The sequence below is a fragment of the Triticum urartu genome, chromosome 3 (genome assembly GCF_003073215.2).
Source record: "Triticum urartu cultivar G1812 chromosome 3, Tu2.1, whole genome shotgun sequence".
Classification (NCBI taxonomy): domain Eukaryota; kingdom Viridiplantae; phylum Streptophyta; class Magnoliopsida; order Poales; family Poaceae; genus Triticum; species Triticum urartu.
The window spans coordinates 463,036,964-463,056,261 of NC_053024.1; the positions used below are offsets into that span (position 1 = coordinate 463,036,964).

The window sequence follows — 19,298 nt, forward strand, 5'->3', positions numbered from 1 at the left end:
CATCCTTCGGGGTGGCCAGCGGCTCTTCGAACCCCTCCCCGTAGGCGATCTGCAGCAGCCAGCGGGCCTCGAGCTTGAAGGCGGCGAGGGCCTCACGGCCCACCATTGCCATCTTCTCCGAGGCTGCGAGGGCGTCCTCCCTGGCCTTCAGCTCGCCCTCGCGCTTGGCTTGGGACGCCTTGGCTTCCTCAGCCTCTGTCTTCAGCTTCTCCAGGCTCGCGCGGTTCGCAAGCTGCTCCTTCTGCAACCGCGATGTCTCGGCCTTCTCGCCCTGGAGCTCCTTCTCCAACCTCTCAAGCTCTAGGGCGTGCTTCGCGCTCTCCTCACGGAGGGTCTTAAGTTCGTCTTCTGCCTCCTGACGATGCTTCTCGGAGGACGCTGCCTAGGCTTCCGTGGTCTCCCGCGCCCGTGCAGCCGAGGCAGCCTCCTCCCGACCCTCGGCGATGGCCGCCGAAGCCTGACTCCAGGTGGCCTGCACGGACTCCTCCGCTTGCAGCCACCCCGAGAGTAGGCCCAAGTGGGCATCCACCGCACGGGCATCACCGTCCCGAAAGACAACGCGGAGCTGGTTCAGCGAAGCGAAGGCCGCCTCCAAGGCCTTGGGACCAGACCTCACCTGCTGACGAGGAGGCGCCACCACGATCGCCCGCTCGGCTGAGGGCTTGGGGGCTCCCGGTCCCTTCGCTGGCACGGCGGGAGTAGGGGTCACCCGGCCCTCGCGAGGGGCTACAGCGGAGTCCACTTGAGGCGTCGCCACCACGCGCTCAGCAGTTTGGCTGGCTGAGGCGTGTGGCACCACGGCGGGAGCGGCAGCAGCAGCAGGAGGGGTGGGACTTCGAGAAGTGGCCCCTCCCTTCATCTTCTTCAGCACGCCGACAATGCTACTGCATCAAGAAACACGCGTCAGAAGCGCAACGGGCAATAGAACAACGGAAGAACCTGCACTCCCGCGTCAGAGGCCTGGCGCGCCCTCCTCTTCGCCAGCAGATCGGCGGCGGCTTCCTTCGCCGGGGGCACGCAGCTGCCCCGAACATTGGCAAGACGCGAGGCCAAAGATTTGGGCACAACAGTGGCCGCTGGCCTTGCCGGGGCAGAGCTCCGCCCGGGAGTCACTGCGTCGCCCCCTCCGGACGAAGAGCGTCCAGATCGACGCGGGGTGACGGCCTTGGGCTGCCCAATGACTCCAGCCCTCGGCGGCAGCTCCTCAACGGATTCTGCGGAGGAGGCGTCATCAAGATTCAGGTCCAGGTCCCCGAGGGCTTTCTCAGAGTCTTCCTCCTCCTCCTCTCTCTCCTCTTTGCCACTAGAAGACACATCAACCGTGGCCAGAGCAGGCGCGGCCACCTCGACATAGCCCGACACGGCCTCCAACTGCTCGGCCTTGTCAGGACGACGGTACAGCAGCAGGTGGGCCACCGGAAGGTCCGCAGGGATCGTCTCCAGGAGAATGCTTGAAGTGAGGTCCAGATCAGAAGAGGGCAGCATCCCCGAGCGTAGTCGGAGCTTGCCGTCATCCCCCATCAGCTCCCACATGGGACGCGAGTGCGCCTGGAGTGGCGCCAGGCGCTGCCTCAGGAAGTCCTTCACGATCTGTCCCCCCTCGAGCCTCGAGGCCATATCGGCCTCGATCCTCGCCAAGACGGGCCCAGCCTCGGGATCAGTAATCTTCACATGGCTCCAGCAGGCGCGCTTCCGCGGACAGGCGGTAGGCAGCGCCAGCAACAGGTGCATGCGCTGAGCATCCAAATAGACCCATCTCTTCCGATGGGTGTCTATCTTCTTCCCCGCCTTCATCAACCGGCAGCCCTTGCGCTAAAAGACGAAGGAGATGCATGCCGAGCACGGGCCCTCCTCGTACAGCTGGACGGTGAAGAGGTGGTGAAAGAGGGCGACAGTCGGCCTCACCCCCACGAGCGCCTCGCAATAGAAGGCGAACAGCGACAAGACGAGGAGGGAGCGAGGCTGAATATGGAGGGCGTGCACTTGGTAGTGGTCCAAAATGGCATAGAAGAATTCAGAGAAGGGCGGCACAAGCCCAACGGAGATGCTGTGGAGGAAGAAGGGGTAGCAGGTCGTCGTCAAGGCCGGCGCAGTAGCCGACCCGACTAGGATCTTCGTCGGGCCATGCTCGTTGTGCTCGCTTGACAGGAAGGACTGGAATTTCGCGTAGTCCCCCTCCGTGGCGACAGAAGACTCCTCGAGCGCCGCCACGGGAGACGAACCAAGCCCAGGCGCTTGCGCGGCGCCCTTGCCCTTCTTCGCCATTGTCGAAGGCATCGGGGAAGGTAAGGGATCCGAGAAGATTGGAGGCGGAGGAGAAGGGGATCTAAGCAAGAAGGAAGGGGAGCAATAACCCCTGTGCGGCGAGGACAGTCTCTTTTGTCAAGTCACATGGTTACCAAGGCTGCGTGGGGAGTGGAGTCGTCATGTCCCATCCAACTGTCACGCGCCAGCTTGGCCTGCAGTCTTTGGGGCCCGTGGCGCTTCGTCCTCGGCTAGGCTTCACCCAGAAGCCAACTCCGCGTGCGCCTTGGGCCCGGGGGCTACTTTCGGCGTACTAGGAACCAGGGTACCCATACTTGCCTGTCTGTGGCCCACGTCGCGTTCCTGGTACGGCCCGATAGGGCCCAGCTGATTGACCAGCTGCTCAAGACCCTCGCGAGGGGGCCAGCCCTAGCGAGGAGAACGACCAAGACCTCCTCAGGGAGCGGCCTCACCTAGGCTGCTCCAGAGGGGCGACCAAGACCTCTCCCAAGAGTGGCCTCAACTGGGCTGCTTCGGGAGGGCGGAGATCTCAAGGCAAGGGCTGCCTCAGGAGGAGGCAGTGACGCAAGCCATGACGAACCATGCCAGCAGGCACCAGCGCGCGCCAGCGGGCGCAGTTTCCATATTGGTGCAAAGGAGACCGCACAGGCACAGGTTCCCGAGGGGCGAGACAAAGGTTTACCCTTTGGTGCAACAAGACGAAAGACCGCAAGGATGGCAGGAAGGATATCATCGCCGAGCCCACCACCGCGTCACCGCCTGCCCTCTTTGCAGGCGAAGACCACCTTTTGTCGGGATAGGAGCGTCCTTGTGTTCCCGCTCAAATGGCCATTGTGGGATTTCCTTCCCGCCTAAACATTTCGGGGGAAGAGGACCTTGGCCGCCTATATAAGTAGTTAGGGTTCCCATCATAGAGGAGGGATCAACCCATTGGGACTTAGCATAGCAAAGGAGCAAGAACATCCGCCTCCTCACCCTTCTTGAGCTCGCCTCCTGAGCTCAGGAAACCACTGTACTTGTTCATACTCGAGCCCTCGCGAGGCCAATCCAATAAAGCAGGACGTAGGGTTTTACACCGCAAGGTGGCCTGAACCTGGGTAAACTCTTGTGTGCTCTACTTGTTTGCTTGCTTGCATTCCATTCCCACCACCAGGAGAAGAGCGAGGTGCTAGGTAGACGTGTAGTGGGAGAGATCTTCGTCACGCCCCTGTGTTCGAATCTTAAGGGTTTTGCGGAGCCCGAAATCCGATAGAAGTGAACACACGGTGGGAGACGGGATCGTAGCACCGATATCCCTTGGAGTTGGAGGGGTAGCCGATGAAGATGCAAGCGAAAGATCGAGGTGCAAGCTTGTGAGAAGCAGTGTCGGCAATGCTGGGATAGCAAAGGCACCCAAAAATACGCAAGCCATCATAAGATTGGGGCATACCAAAGAGAAGATGGTGAGGTGCGTAGTTCCATCGTGGGCGGCAGGGTCTAATGTTAAGGAGAAGTGATGAAGTGGCGAGTGCATCCGGCCAGAAACGAGGCGGCACGTCGGCATGAAACAGGAGCGTGCGAACGCAGTCGTTCAGAGTGCGAAGGACGTGTTCGGCTCGACCGTTCTACTGTGAAGTATACGGGCATGTGAGACGAAAAACTGTGCCGTGATGCGACAGAAAAGTGCAGAAAGCAAGGTTGTCGAACTCTTTTCCATTGTTAGTCTGAAGAGAAAGGATGGGACGCCCAAACTGCATGCTGACATAGGAGTAAGAAACCGTCAAAGTGGAGAGTGCATCCTACTTTCTGCGCAAAGGAAAAGTCCACACATAATGAGAATAATCATCAAGGATAACCAGATAATATAAATAGCCCGAATTACTAGGAACCGGATAGGTCTACACATCGCTATGAATCAACTGAAAAGGAAAAGACACGATGGTGGTGGAATTATTAAACGGGAGGCGAACATGTTTGCCGACACGACATGCATGATAGGTGTGATCCTCTATCTTATGGCAACTGAAACTGAAACTCCTAAGAATATGACGAAGTGTGACGGGGTTGGGATGACCCAGACGAGCGTGCCAGAGATCGACGCCGGCGGAGAGAGCAACCGATGCGGTGGTGGAGGTGGACGACGAATGCACCGGATAGAGCTCGTCGAAGTTGTCACATCGGTGAAATATCATCCTGGTGCGAGCGTCCTTGACACAAAACCCAAGCCCGTCAAATTCAACAGTAACAGGATTTTCACGAGTTAAACGACGAACGGAAACAAGGTTCTTAATAAGATGAGGTGACACAAGTATGTTAGACAAAGTAATAGGCATGGAATTAGAAGGAAAAGAAGTGTGCCCGACATGTGTGATAGGGAGAGTGGAACCGTCGCCGACAATTATGCGGCGGTCGGTGATGACGGGAGTGAAGGAGGCAAGATTACCAGGATGAGCAAACATGTGAGCCGTAGCCCTGGTGTCCATGTACCAATCATCACCTCCGGTGTAGTTGTTCGACATAGGAGCATCATGCAGTGCGGGAAGAAGCACCGGGTCCCAGGGCGCCGGCGGCAGGGCCGGCGAGGAGGACGGAGACGCCATGGAAAGGCCGTAGCCGCCGCTCGGCAGCGGCGATGGGCACGGTCCAGACGGTATGGGAAGCAGCCCTGGCTGCAACTGCAGCGTCGGGTAGGCCATATGACCCGCCGGAAAAACCCGCTGGCCCGCTGACAGATACTGCAGGTGCTGGGTGCCGTCTGGCTGCGGCTCAGCGGGCGAGTGCTGGCCTGCGGATGACCCCCGCCAGTACCCAGGAGCCCCGTACACGGGCACGTTGAACGCGCCGCGCAACAGCAAGGGTCGACGGGCAAAGTCGGCACTGGCGGCGGGGCGACGACGGCCTGGCTGGAGAGCGCCGGCAATGGGGCGACAACGTATGCTAGCGAGGGCAGCGAAGCCGAGTCGTGCGGCAAGTCGAAACGGGTTGGCGGGACCGCACCATAGGACGCCGGTGACAGGACGGCAGAGGCAGCAGTGGACAGGCCGGTGGACGCCATCGCGGTCCGACGGTGACGGCTGAGCAGCGGCGGTCGGCGTGCAGACTGCTCGGATGGCTCGGCTGGCAAGTGGGCAGGCGCGTGATGCAGCAGCAGCGAAGCAACTTGGCGCGTGATGTAGCGGCTTGACACGTGATGCAGTGGCAACGAGGCGATTAGGCGGCTGGAAGCGATTTAGCAGCGAGGCGATTTGGCGTGGCTTGGCGGGTGGTGCTACGCGGGGCAGGCAGCGGGACATATAAGATTCACGTGTGCGTATGTTGTGTCTTGCCGGAATCGATCAAGACAGACACCAGCTGCTAGCTAGCTTTGGCTTGCAGTAAAATCGTACACGTCCAACTAGAAACAATCGGCTTGATGCTAGTTTGGTACGGAGTCTTTAGCCGGCTTGTAGGTGGAGCGAGGCGCAACAGCTGTAGCGAGGCGCAGCACGTGGAGCGACGCGGGGCTGGCGACAGCGGGGAAGCGACGCGGCGTGGACGGGCAGAGTAGCGGCCGCCGGCGCGGGGTTGCGCGGGCGGCGGCGAAGGAGAGGCGGCGGTGCGGAGGAGATGCGTGGCGGCGGCGGCAGCGGAAGACTAGGGGTAAAACCTAAAAACTGATACCATGTATGATTACACAATGTATTACTCTCGTGTATAGGCACGTATATATTATGTGCAAAAATGGGCCACGAAGCTCAACTATACAAGAAATTAGGAGGCAGGTCCAATACATAATATGCACATTACACATATACTCAACAATGCCAGTATCTGATTCGTAGCAAACTGGCTAAGTTCAGGGCCCGGTGATCTTTGCCATATTTGTGAAAACGAGTGTAACACCATTTCTTAATTAATATTTCCTCCGTTCGGAATTATTTGTCGCAAGAATGAATGTATCTAGATGTATTTTAATTCTAGATACATCCATTTCCGAGACAAGTAATTCCGAACGGAGGGAGTACAATCTTGTTTCACCCGCAAAAAAGAACTAGAGTTACATTATTTTTTTTCTTCTAAAATGGCGCGACGGAAGTTCAAATTACACACTACAACAATCAAGAAAGCTAAAATCTAGTCGGCAGGATTTCTGCAACGGATCCGAACGCATTGGATCTCGTCCATTCTAGATCCCATGTTTTCTTCTTCTCTCCCGCAGTTTTTGCGCTCGCTCCCGATGATTTCGCTTCGACTTTTTGAGATCGTGAACGAGATAGGCGAGGTTTGTTTCCTAATTTTTTGGCGAAGGAAGGTTAAATTAGATTCCTTTTTTCTCGTATATGGGCAGCGAATTTTTGGGCGGAGGTTGATCCTCGTACGTGGGCAGCAGCGATTTTTTGGCGGAGGTTGATCTCTTGTTTTTAAATGCAAAAATAAGAGCTACTTGGGAATCGATCACCCATTGTCTTGGTAAAAAAATTTGGCAACTAACCAACTGACCTAGTGCTTGTTTTGTGGTAACTACAGGATAATCATACTATTTTAACTTGGTTCATCTCTGCTATAATAGCCAACCTTCGTTCAACGAAAATTTTATCACGTCGTTTCTCTGACTTTTCGATGTTGGTAATTTTGTAGTTAAGTAGTAGCCTGCGGAATAGTTATCGAGTTCCTAAAGGTACAATTATCTTCATGGTTATAGTTACCAAACTGTTCATGTTCAAGTTATCTAGCTGCTCATCTTGTTGTTACCAGACTTGTGTGCAGATAACATGGTAATATACGCACCATAGAGATGATAACTCACATACAAAACACCACGGTAACTATTTGACCCATGAAAAAAGTTGTTAAAAACATACTCATAGTAAATTCTCTGTAAATTGCATGGTAATACACGCACATCAGAGCTGATAACTTACTTAGCCCAAACATGATAACTTTTACCAGGAAAGAAAAGTTTGAAACACCCCCGGTGACTCATATGTAAATAACATGATGGTATACGCATAGTAGAGCTGATAACTCACTTACAAACAACACGATAACCGGGGTAAAAAAGACGTTAAAAACATACCATCGACAACTTGTGTGTAAATAGCTTGATAATATAAACTCACGGATCTGATAACTTAAGTACAAACACCACGATAACTTTGATCCGTGAAAAAAGTTGTTGAAAACATATGACCGATAATTTTTGTCTAAATAGCATGATAATATAGACTCTCGGACCTGATAATTTAGGTACAAACACCATGATAATTTTGAATCTGGGAAAAAGATGTTAAAAACATATCACTGATAATTATTTGCGTAAATAGCATGATAATATAGTCTTTCGAACCTGAAAACTTAGGTACAAACACCACGATAACTTTGCCCCATGGAAAAAGTTGTTGAAAACATACCACCGGTAACTTCTATGTAAATAGCATGGTAATATACGCTCCAAACCTAATAACATGGTAAATAAACAAGCGATTCGGGTGACAAAACATTTTGAAATTTCATAAACAAAAAGAACCCGCGATGACATTAGCTTTTCTGCACTTTTCTGCACTTTCTGCACTTTATGCCTGAAATTTGCCTATGTAAACATCATGGTAACTAATGTAACATATATGTGATAATTGGCATACCCTATGCGTGGTAACTTTTACGCAAAAAAAAAAGTCGTCGGAACATATCAACATGGGATCTAGTTTTGAAGTTCTCACCGCGACGATTATTTTATGTGAAAACAATTTTTCGATCGGAGCGATGGTTTGGCCTACGAAACATTTTGAATTTTTTGAATCATGAAGGAATCTATAGTAATGTCATCAATTTCGTCTCACATGCATGCATGTAATTAAACTCTCTAAAAAATGCCATGCATGTACATGACGGAGAAAAAAATCACTAATTATCACATGCATATGGAAAAATGGACTGCATGCAATCCCGAGGTAGAAGGACTGCATGTGCATCGTCAGGATCTATCGCTAAAATCAGGACGTCTGGAAGATAGCACTGTCCTACAACAATATAGCGAGAACAACACGATGACGGTAGAGATGCGGGAATCGACTATCAAGCATGAAACTAAAGTCACGATAAGTACGCAGGGTGCTCATCCTCGTCATCGCACGCTGTAAGAGCTTTGGAGATGTCATCCATGGTCGGCCTGTTGCTCCTCTCCTCCATGCACGATAAGGAAATCTTCACCATTTCCATGGCCTGCCGAGGGTTGAACTGCCCCTTCAGCCTGTTATCCACTAATGACATGATGTCTCCACTCGCCACCACTTGCTTCAGTGCCTGCGCGATCTGCCACATCTCTAGCCGCTCCGCGCCGTCCGTGGTCGTCTGGTCAGAGATTCTGCTCCCAATCACGATCTCCAGAAGCACAATGCCGTAACTGTACACATCGACCTTGGCGTCGACCGGCAAGCCCAGCGCCCACTCCGGTGCCATGTACCCCATCGTCCCCCTCATGTGGGAGAGCTGCACGCCGGTGTCAGCGACGTCGCCATTGCCTATGGGGTTTCTTCCGGACAGCTTGGCTAGCCCAAAGTCGGCGATCTTTGCGTCGAGGTCGCGCGTGAGCAGGATATTCTCCGGCTTGACGTCGCAGTGGATGACCCACTCGAGGCACTCATGGTGAAGGTAGGCTAGGCCCCTGGCCGTGCCCAACGCGATCTTGAACCGCTCGCTCCACGCCAGTGACTTGCCAATGTCCTTGCCGAACAGGTGCCTGTCCAGTGACTCATTCTCCACGTACTCGTACACCAGCAACTTGTGCTTTTCCTCGGAGCAGAACCCCCAGATCCTCACCAGGTTGATGTGGTTGATCCTCCCGAACACCGTCATCTCCTCCCAGAACTCCTCCTCGCCCTGCACCACGTTTGTCAGCTTCTTCACCGCCACCACGGTGGTCTTATCAAGCACGCCGCGGTACACCACGCCGGAGCCGCCGCGGCCGAGCTCCTCGTTGAAGTTCCCAGTCGCGTCCTTGAGCTCCCGGTACGTGAACCTCCTGAACTGGGTCGCCATGACCAGCCTGTATCCTGCCTGCAGCGAGCTGGGTATGCTCTCCTGGCTGGACAGGAACCACCACGCCGCGGCGACGATTAGAAGCTCCAGAAATCCAAGCACCGCGGCGAACGCAAAAAAGTAGGACCATTTTGTGCCGCCGCTAGGTGTCCCGTACGTGTCCGCGTATCGTGGGACGATGGCGGTACGAGAACCGTTACGATTGCAGGCGAGGCCCGTGGCATGTACCGACAGCTGCGGCGCGGTGGCGTTGAGGTTGAGATCGCTACGCACCTTGAGATATATGCTTCCGGGGAACGCCGGCGACGTGTAGCCGTTGAACAGGACGCCTTTCGGGAAGCAATTGCCCCGGCCATCCAACCTGTAGGCGAAGGCGGCGCAGGAGCACATCTTCAAGCACATGCTCTTGCAGTATTCGAAGGTGACGGACTGGTTGAAGCCGAGGTCGTAGCCGTAGAAGTCGGTTGCTGCCACCTGGACGAACGTGAACCGCTCCGACGCCGGAGCTTCGCTGCAGTTGGTGGTTCCGGTGGGGAGGCTGAACGTTGGCTTGCAGCCCTTTCTCCAGTCCTGGCGGTCGACCATCTCGTACCCCGGCGCGCACGAGCATCGGAGGGACGGTTGGTATTCGCAGAGGGCGTTCTTGCCGCACAGCCCGTGCACGGAGCACGGCTGCTTTAGCGCCGCCCACGTGACCGTCCATCCTCCGGCCGCGTTCAGGCTGTAGATCCTCACGTTTCCGTCTTGCTCGATAGTTAGCCGTCTCTTGACGCCGGCGGCGCCCAGGTCGGAGGCCTCGACTCGCAGGTTGTCGCTGGAGAGGAACACGCCGGTGTGGTCGAGGACGCCGACCCGTGAGCTGTTGTAGTTTGTCCGGCCGTTGTCGAACACGTTATGGTCCGGGTTCGGCCAGTAGATGCTGGCGATCTCCGGGCCGTCGTACAGGAGGCGCAGCACGTTGTCGTTGTCGTAGTAGAGGGCGTAGTAGCCGGCGACGAGCTTCTTGTCCTTGGACAGCGTCTGCGACGGGAGCAGGGTGTCCGTCGGCCAGTCGAAGCTCTGCCAGACGGCGCGGCCGGTGGACGGGTCGGCGATGAGAAGATTCCCGGTGTCGCGGAGGGAGACGGTGAGGTGCCTCTTGCCGCCAGTCTTGCTGTTCCACACAGTTGTCCCGTTGGCATCGGCCAGAGCCAGCTGGCCTTCGGGGCTGAAGGATATGCTGGAAACCCGGCCGTTCACCGGGGCGCCAGGGTTGGCCGTCCAGACGGCGGTCCGGTTCTTGGCGGCGGTGAACCAGACGGAGAAGTAGAAGGCGTTGTCGCCGGCCTGGAGGAAGCCGCAAGAGAAGGTGGCGTCCTGTGACACCAGGAACGGCCGCTCGTGGTCTTCCACCGACAGGGACGACCCGGTGCCCAGCGTGTGCTGTACCGATGGTGCTGCAGCGGACGCACAGGAGCGCAGCAGTAGATGAGAGATCAGATAAAGGATCGCTAGACTGGCGAATCTCGCCATCATGAATGTGTTGAGATCTTCTAGTTGATCGATCGACAAGGGAAGCAATCAAGCATGCTAGTAGAATTTATACGTCTCTACTACTTACAGTACGTGTCAGTTGCGTCAGGTCACCGGTGTTCTTCTACCTCTCCCACAGTAGCTACCTGCGACGGCATTGACCCAACTACAGCGTGGAGACGCAAAGTGTTTTATCAGGAAAAAAACACCGTTGACCCCTCAAGTTTCTGCAAATCTTGTTGTGTATGTTCATGTTTACATGAAAATACATCACGTTCGGAGGATTTCAGGAGGGGTTGACCCCATAGGCCGGCCACGGGGTTTTGGGCTTTTGGCCATATGCCAGTGGAAGTGTCACTGATTGAACTAGAATATTTAGAGATGCCAAAGAATGATTGGGTCGGCTGGCAACAGAAGGTTGCTGGTGACAACCATTATACCTTATTAAGCTTTTCGTTTCTTTTCTTTTCCGGATACCTTAAGCTCTTATTCTTTCTTTTTCTTCAGGGGACCTTATAAGCTCTTATTCAAGGACATCGAGTGACGAACTAGAATTTTTCGGCAAGCTTTAGTTGTTATTATTGTGTTCTTCCAATGGCGTCAACATATGAACATCCTGGCTATGTTGGCTTGCCAGTTGCACAAGGTCAACGGTTGGCAAAATAGCCGCCTGCCTGATGCCCTCATCGTCATCTATGGCGACAGCGATGGATGTTTATCTTCGATTAACGACAACGGCTGCTAAGCTTTCTTTTCGGGATATGTATGTAGCATCATCAGGTTGCTCCGGTTGGAACCTGGAAGTTTCATGCTTGATACTATATCATTGTTGACCTTTTGTAATTCTGTCGTGCAAAGCAAGCGTCATTCTGAGAGCAGCGTTGCAGCGCCCGAGCACCGGTGCTTTCTATATTTGACTTTTTCAAATTCATTTTTTTGAAGTTTCAAAAAAATGTGAAATTATTTCCCGGGATGCATATACACATTCCGAATACCCGTTGCAAGTTTCGGTACAAATCTCGTTTTGTTTTGGACTATAGAAAAAAACAAATTTCTGACAGTATATTTCTCTTTTTTGTATTTCCCAAAATACAAAGTATTTCTTCTCTAGATTTCTACCAGTCCTTAGGAATATGTGTATGTATTTACATATTTGTTTTCAGATTTTTTTGAGCATCGAAAGTGTGTTTTTCAAAAAATTCAAATATCAAGAACAGTGGAGCTCGGCCTCTGTAGCCACTTTTATGCGTCATTCTAGCTTACTCAGGCCGGCACATATTGTTGTACATACACCCCATTGCAGCCCAAGGTTTGGGTTTTCCTTCAGGGCTTGTTCGGTTAATCCTCTCCCCAAGAGGATTAGAGGGGATTGGCAAGGATTGGTTAGTATTTTGACATATAATAGGTTTAAATCCTTCTCAAACCCCTTCAATCCACTGGGATTCACATACAACCGAACAAGGCCTTAGTGTTTGAACATTTGCTGGTTTTCTTGAAACTGTTGCACCAGTACAATCATACATGATCAATGATTATATATACGCTGTTCCTTTTAGAAATGATCATACACTGTTGCCTTTCTTATTAGTGTTTGTTATACAATGTGGACTCTCTAGGTGCACTTGGGAGGAGCTTGTAGTTTGGCTAGGCCTTGTCAACGCCCACATAGTGCATTGGCACAACTACAACTCAGTCGTGTATTGGTGGTGTAAAAATACATCATCAAATTGTACTTTGAGTAAAATTTACATCACCAAAACGTGCATATTAACATCATAAAAAAAACTCCAACTCCACACGATGATTTAAAGTTTACATCACCAAAAAAGCTCCAACTTCAACAGATGATATAAAATTTACATCACCGCGGAGGCGGCCATGGTGAGTGCGCCAAAGCGGCGTTGGTGGTCGCAGGGTCTGAAGAAGCGTCCATGGGGCCTGGCAGCGGCAGGAGCGCGGCGGAAAGGTTCCACGCGGTAGTTGGGGATGCGTGCGTTTTGCTCGAGCTGCCCAAGTGATGCAAATTTGCATCACTTGGTGCCCTATTTTATCACGAGCAAATCTCAAGTAATTTCTTTGCATCTACATAATGTGTTGGAGCAGCGGTTTTGTGCCTTGCTGATGTAAAAATATGGTATTTTTACATCTACATTATCTATTGAAGATGCTCTTAACCATGTCAATGGCATAACCATGAAAGGAATCACATCTCTTCTCATGCTCGCTTCATGGAAAATTTGAATGAGTAGAATGCGAGAGTTTTCTAGAAATATTCCAAACATGCCTTGTGTCATTACGTCTAAGAGCATCTCCAACAAGCGCGCTAAATAAGCGCCGCGCCACAAATTTAGTCAGTTTAGCACGCGCGGTATAAGGAGTTGGGCGCGCAGTCGGATTCACTATCTCGCGCGGTGTATTTGGGGCGCCCGCTTCCGCGCGCGGCACACTCGAGCGCTCGCGCTGCACTCTCTCTTCTCCGCCTCCTACTCCCCGCGCGCGCCGGCGCCGGCGAACTGCAGTCAATTGACGCACACGTCGGCACCCCGCTCACCCCATTCTATAGCCGCGACCCCTCCACCGCCGCCGCCGCAAACCCTAGCCCGGGTGGCGTTGGCCTCGCCTCCGCCGGAGCTCCTCTGACCATCGGCCTCGCGCGCGGCCTCTTCATGTCGCCGCGGATGACCTCGGCAGCGGGTGGCGTCGCGCCGGCGCCGGCCCGAGCCGCCGCCCCCTCCTCAAAGCTCCCCAATGCGGCGCGGCCAAAGAAGGGCAAGACATCGGCGAAGAAAAACAAGGCGGCGGATGGCTCCGACACCTCGAAGGCGAGGGGGAAGAAGTTTGCAGGGCGTGCGACGGGTGCGGCGGCTACCGAAGCGCCGGCGAGCTCACTCGTTGAGCCGGCGGCCGACGCACACAACATGTTCGACGAAATGCCCCCAAGGTAAAAAAAATCCAACTTTTCATTTTTTTGTTATTTTTTCAATGCATTCACATATAGATAGCTTATTTGCATTGTTCAAAAAACTTTGTAGTCTCAATGATGATGCATACATGTCAACAATGGGTGTTGGCTCCAACAATTCGCATTGGTCTCAAACCAATGACATGCATTTCGAAGACCATGAGTTCGAGGTGGACGAGGAGGGTGAGGGAGTCCTGGATTAGGGGGTGTTCGGATAGCCGGATTATACCTTCAGCCGGACTCCTGGACTATGAAGATACAAGATTGAAGACTTCGTCCCGTGTCCGGAAGGGACTTTCCTTGGCGTGGAAGGCAAGCTTGGCGATACGGATATGTAGATCTCCTACCATTGTAACCGACTTTGTGTAACCCTAACCCTCTCCGGTGTCTATATAAACCAGAGGGTTTTAGTCCGTAGGACAACATTCACAACAACAATCATCCCATAGGCTAGCCTCTAGGGTTTAGCCTCTCCGATCTCGTGGTAGATCTACTCTTGTACTACCCATATCATCAATATTAATCAAGCAGGACGTAGGGTTTTATCTCCATCAAGCGGGCCCGAACCTGGGTAAAACTTCGTGTCCCTTGCCTCCTGTTACCATCCGGCCTAGACGCACAGTTCAAGACCCCCTACCCGAGATCCGCCGGTTTTGACACCGACATTGGTGCTTTCATTGAGAGTTCCTCTGTGTCGTCGTCGTCAGGCTCGATGGCTCCTACGATCATCAATAGTGATGCAGTCCAGGGTGAGACCTTCCTCCCCGGACAGATCTTCGTCTTCGGCGGCTTCGCACTGCGGGCCAATTCACTTGGCCATCTGGAGCAGATCGAAAGCTATGTCCCTGGCCGTCAGGTCAGATTTGGAAGTTTAAACTACACGGCTGACATCCGCGGGGACTTGATCTTCGACGGATTCGAGCCACTGCCGAGCGCGCCGCACTGTCACGACGAGCATGATCTAGCTCTGCCTCCGAACAGTGCCCTGGAGGCCGCACCCGAATCGGCTTCGACCCTTAATTCGGAGCCTACTGCACCGATCGAGGATGGGCGGTTGGACACCGCCTCGGGGGCTGCGATCCCAACGGCGATCGAGCCGAACACCAGCCCCGCACTCCGCGAGTCTCGTGACTCCAAGGGGTCGGACTCCTCTCCGGACTCCGAACCCTCCGCGCCCCTGCCGATCGAATCCGATTGGGCGCCGATCATGGAGTTTACTGTCGCGGACATCTTTCAGCACTCGCCTTTCGGCGATATTCTGAAGACGCTAAAGTCTCTCTCTTTATCAGGAGAGCCCTGGCCGGACTATGGTCAGCAACGTTGGGATACGGACGATGAAGAAATTCAAAGCCCACCCACCACCCACTTTGTAGCCACTGTCTATGATTTAACCGACATGCTCGACTTCGACTCCGGAGACATCGACGGTATGGACGCCGATGAAGGAGACGATGAAGAACCAGCGCCTATTGGGCCCTGGAACGCCACCTCGTCATATGACATATACATGGTGGACGCACCAAAAGATGACGACGAGGAGCAGAAGGACGAACCAAAGGCTTGTTCCCTCGAAAAGCAGTCAAAGCAGCGACGCAAGCGCCGCCCCAAATCCCGCCTCGGCAGAAACAGCGATCACACAGACCCAGCGCTGGAGCAGGGCGAACCGCTACCGGACAACAGCAATCCGGATAATCAAACCGAACAAACAAATGTTATCAAGGATAATGGTCCGGACGATATAACGCCGGACAGGCACCCGGAGCAGTAGAATGCCCATAAGGCTTGTTGCCACCGCGAGGAGTCTTAGAAAGCAGAAGCAAAGGCTCAAGGCTGCGCAAGACACACTCCAAATCAGATGGAGTAAAATACTCAACATAGCAGCGAGGTACAGCGACAATCGCCCCTCCAAGAGCTACCCAAAGCGGAAGCTGCTACCAGAATTCGATGAGGAGGCCTCAGACCCCCCACAACCAAATATCAAAGCAGCCACCTGGTCGGATAGACGACCCCTCTACCAACACAGAGCGGCATACAACGCCGCTCACAATACAACACGCGACCCATGCGAGGGCTCGCACCCAAAGGACGGTGCAACAAGATCCATCTATGGACCACGCAAGCGTACCCCAGCATACAATGCAACACAACAAGCATCCGAACAACGCGGTACACCCAGCTACAGGGGTGCCGCACACCCCCTATGTTTCACCGATGAGGTGCTGGACCATGAATTTCCAGAGGGATTCAAACCCGTAAACATAGAGTCATACGACGGAACAACAGACCCTGGGGTCTGGATTGAGGACTACATCCTTCATATCCATATGGCTCGAGGAGATGATCTCCACGCCATCAAGTACTTACCCCTCAAGCTCAAAGGGCCAGCTCGTCACTGGCTTAAAGTCCTCCCCGAAAGCTCCATTGGAAGTTGGGAAGAGCTCAAAGACGCCTTTTGGGCAAATTTTCAAGGGACTTATGTCCGACCTCCGGATGCAGACGATTTGAGTCATATAACTCAACAGCCCGGAGAGTCAGCCCAAAAGCTTTGGAACAGGTTTCTTACTAAAAAGAACCAGATTGTCGACTGTTTGGACGCCGAAGCCTTGGCAGCTTTTAAGCATAGCGTCCGTGACGAATGGCTCGCCAGACACCTCGGCCAAAATAAGCCGAGAACGATGGCCGCATTAACAAACCTCATGACCCGCTTTTTCGCGGGTGATGACAGCTGGCTAGCCAGATATAGCACCAGCGACCCCAGTACATCTGAATTTAGAGATGGAAACGGGAAATCACGGCGCAACAGCAATGACAAACGCCGGAATAAAGAAGACCGCACGAAGGGCACGACAGTAAACGCCGGATTCAAAAGCTCTCGGCCAGGTCAAAAGCCGCCCTCTAAAGGCACCAAGGATGAACTATCCAGCCTCAACAAAATTCTGGACCAAGTATGCCAGATCCATAGTACCCCTGGAAAACCTGCTAATCATACCCACGGAGAATGTTGGGTCTTCAAGCAGTCCGGCAAGCTTAACGCCGTACACAAGGGGGAGGATACACCAAGTGAAGACGAGGATGAGCCTCCCAAGCAAGACACGGGGGAACAAAAGAAATTTCCACCAGAAGTCAAAACAGTAAACGTGTTACACGTGATCAAGGGAAAAAACAACGCGGCACTCCCAGGAAAATATACCCAAGTGCCTGTCACCGCGAGGTCCTGCCACTGGCCGTCTCAACCGATCACTTTCGACCATCGCGATTACTCAGCAAGTATCCGACACGCAGGATGGGATTCCTTGGTATTAGACCCAGTAATTGGCGGATATCACTTAACACGAGTCTTGATGGACGGTGGCAGCAGCCTAAACCTAATATATCAGGATACAATCCACGGGATGGGGTTAGACCCAACACAAATTCGCCATAGCAATACTACCTTTAAAGGAGTAACGCCAGGCCCAGGGGCCCGTTGTACAGGCTCCCTCCTACTACAAGTTATATTCGGCTCCCCCGATAACTTCCGTCGTGAGCATTTAACCTTCCACATCGCTCCGTTTCAAAGTGGCTATCAAGTACTGCTCGGACGCGAAGCTTTCGCTCGCTTTAATGCAATACCACACTACGCCTCCCTCACACTCAAGATGCCCGGTCCATGTGGCATCATTTCAGTGCACGGAAATATCAAGCGATCTCTGCGCGCCGAAGAGAGTGAGGCTGCCTTGGCAGCCGCACACTAAAGGCGCCCGGACCAGCGAAAGCATCCAATAGGTCGTCAAGGCCTCAGACGCAACTAATCGAGTCCGGCGCCGTTACTTATACCGAATAAATGGTCACACCCCTTTTTGTCAATACAAGGGGCTCAACGCGCGCAGACAAGTGGCAATTTCTTCTCATCTTGAATTATATATGGTTTCTTTAAAAAACTATCTTTTTTGCATGACAACTTTTTCACCTAAATTCCTCTCTTTTATAGACGATCATCGTGCTACACCCGTCCAGGATACGGCACAACGGAGACACAGGCGCAGACGTGCAGCAGGGACCCGCTCCAAGGATTCCTTTTAGATTAAGACCCTGCGTAAACCTTTTTTACTGTCTCTTGTTGATACATATCCACCGCTGAGAAGGATGCTGACGTCTTGGCATGTGGCCACGCCAGAACAATGCACGTACCTGGACACAAGGGGCTTCTTACAAAGGCCATTATTTAGGCCCGGTTTATACCACAAAGACCAAATACCTTAGGGAGTGTTCGGCGTCGCGAGTTTAGCCCTATATGCATCAGCTCCGAATCATTGTCTTTGGTCAAATGTTGGGTTCGCCCAGCTCCTGTGTTTTGGTGCCTTACGTTCCGCTTTACCGGCTAAGGTAGCACCAGGAGAACTACTGCGATTGTGCCCTGGTTCATCCGGACGAGCACCTCAGTAGAGAGAGCTGAAAACTGACTGTCATGATATAGCGTGAGACTGGTCAACCACTCGATGACCTGTGGGAATGTTAGAATTCATCCGCCTTAACGAAGGGCCGTTTTCTGGCCAGGCATGTACGCACCCCGGAATCGGGAGAGTGCGGAGCCACCAGGGGCTATCTAGTAGCCCCACTGTCAGACTCCTATGGCTAAGTGAAAGTGCTAAAGCATTATAATCCGGTTGCCTCGCTCGCTCCGCTATCACCTCCTTAATAGGACCAAGACGTTGGGTTAAGTGTGAACGCGTGTTTTTGCGAGCACCTCCGCATTATGTGCGTGGGGGTTGAAGCCGACGACTGCTATCTTTTAGGTTATACACATGTATACATAAACGGCCGCCCAGGAGGCATCATATTACTTTCAGGCAAAAGTATAAAAATAGCCTTATAAAAATTTATACAAGCATTTCGCTTACAATGAGATTACATATCACTCAAACATAATATTTTTTGAGCACTTGGTCTCTATTAAACGAGCACCCTCAAGAACTTCTTCAAAGTAGTGCTCAGCAGCCATTTGACCTATGGCCGAATCCCGCGCTGCAACAGTGGTAGCATCCATCTCCGCCCAGTATGCTTTAACACGGGCAAAGGCCATCTGTGATCCCTCTATGCACGCCGACCTCTTCATCGCATTAATGCGCGGCACCACGTCAAGGAGCTGCTGCACCAAGCTGAAATAGTTATTCGGTCTTGGCCTTTCCGGCCATATCTGATCCACAACAGACCTCATGGCGAGTCCGGACAACCTATTCAGTTCGGCCCATTCGGCTAATTGGTCAGTCAATGAAAGCGGGCGCTCGGGAGAATGGAATCATCTCCAAAACAGCTGGTCTACTTCACGGTCCGTCTGACCCTGGAAGTACTTGGCCGCATCGGCAGCGCTCGCCGCCAAATCCATATACACATCCTCCGTACTCAACAGCCGATCCAGAGGGGCATACCGTGGATCTCCGAACTTCCTCCGCAACATAAAGGACTTCCCAGCTACAATATCCCCGGCTTCCCGCAGCTCCTCCTTCTTTGCCCTCATAGCAGAGCGGAGGTCTTTTCTCGTCGCAGCAGCCTTCTCAAGGTCCGATGCCTTCGCTTGGTTTTC

The 19,298-nt window shown here is 53.0% G+C and overlaps 1 protein-coding gene across 1 annotated transcript; it reads right to left on the reverse strand.

Moving 5' to 3' along the window:
* Positions 1–7,156: 7,156 nt before the first annotated feature.
* On the reverse strand, positions 7,157–11,213 carry LOC125544350 (putative receptor protein kinase ZmPK1). The gene has a single exon (XM_048708001.1). It carries the CDS (start codon positions 10,774–10,776, stop codon positions 8,317–8,319), a length of 2,460 nt encoding a protein of 819 aa, XP_048563958.1. The 5' UTR covers positions 10,777–11,213; the 3' UTR covers positions 7,157–8,316.
* Positions 11,214–19,298: the final 8,085 nt, after the last annotated feature.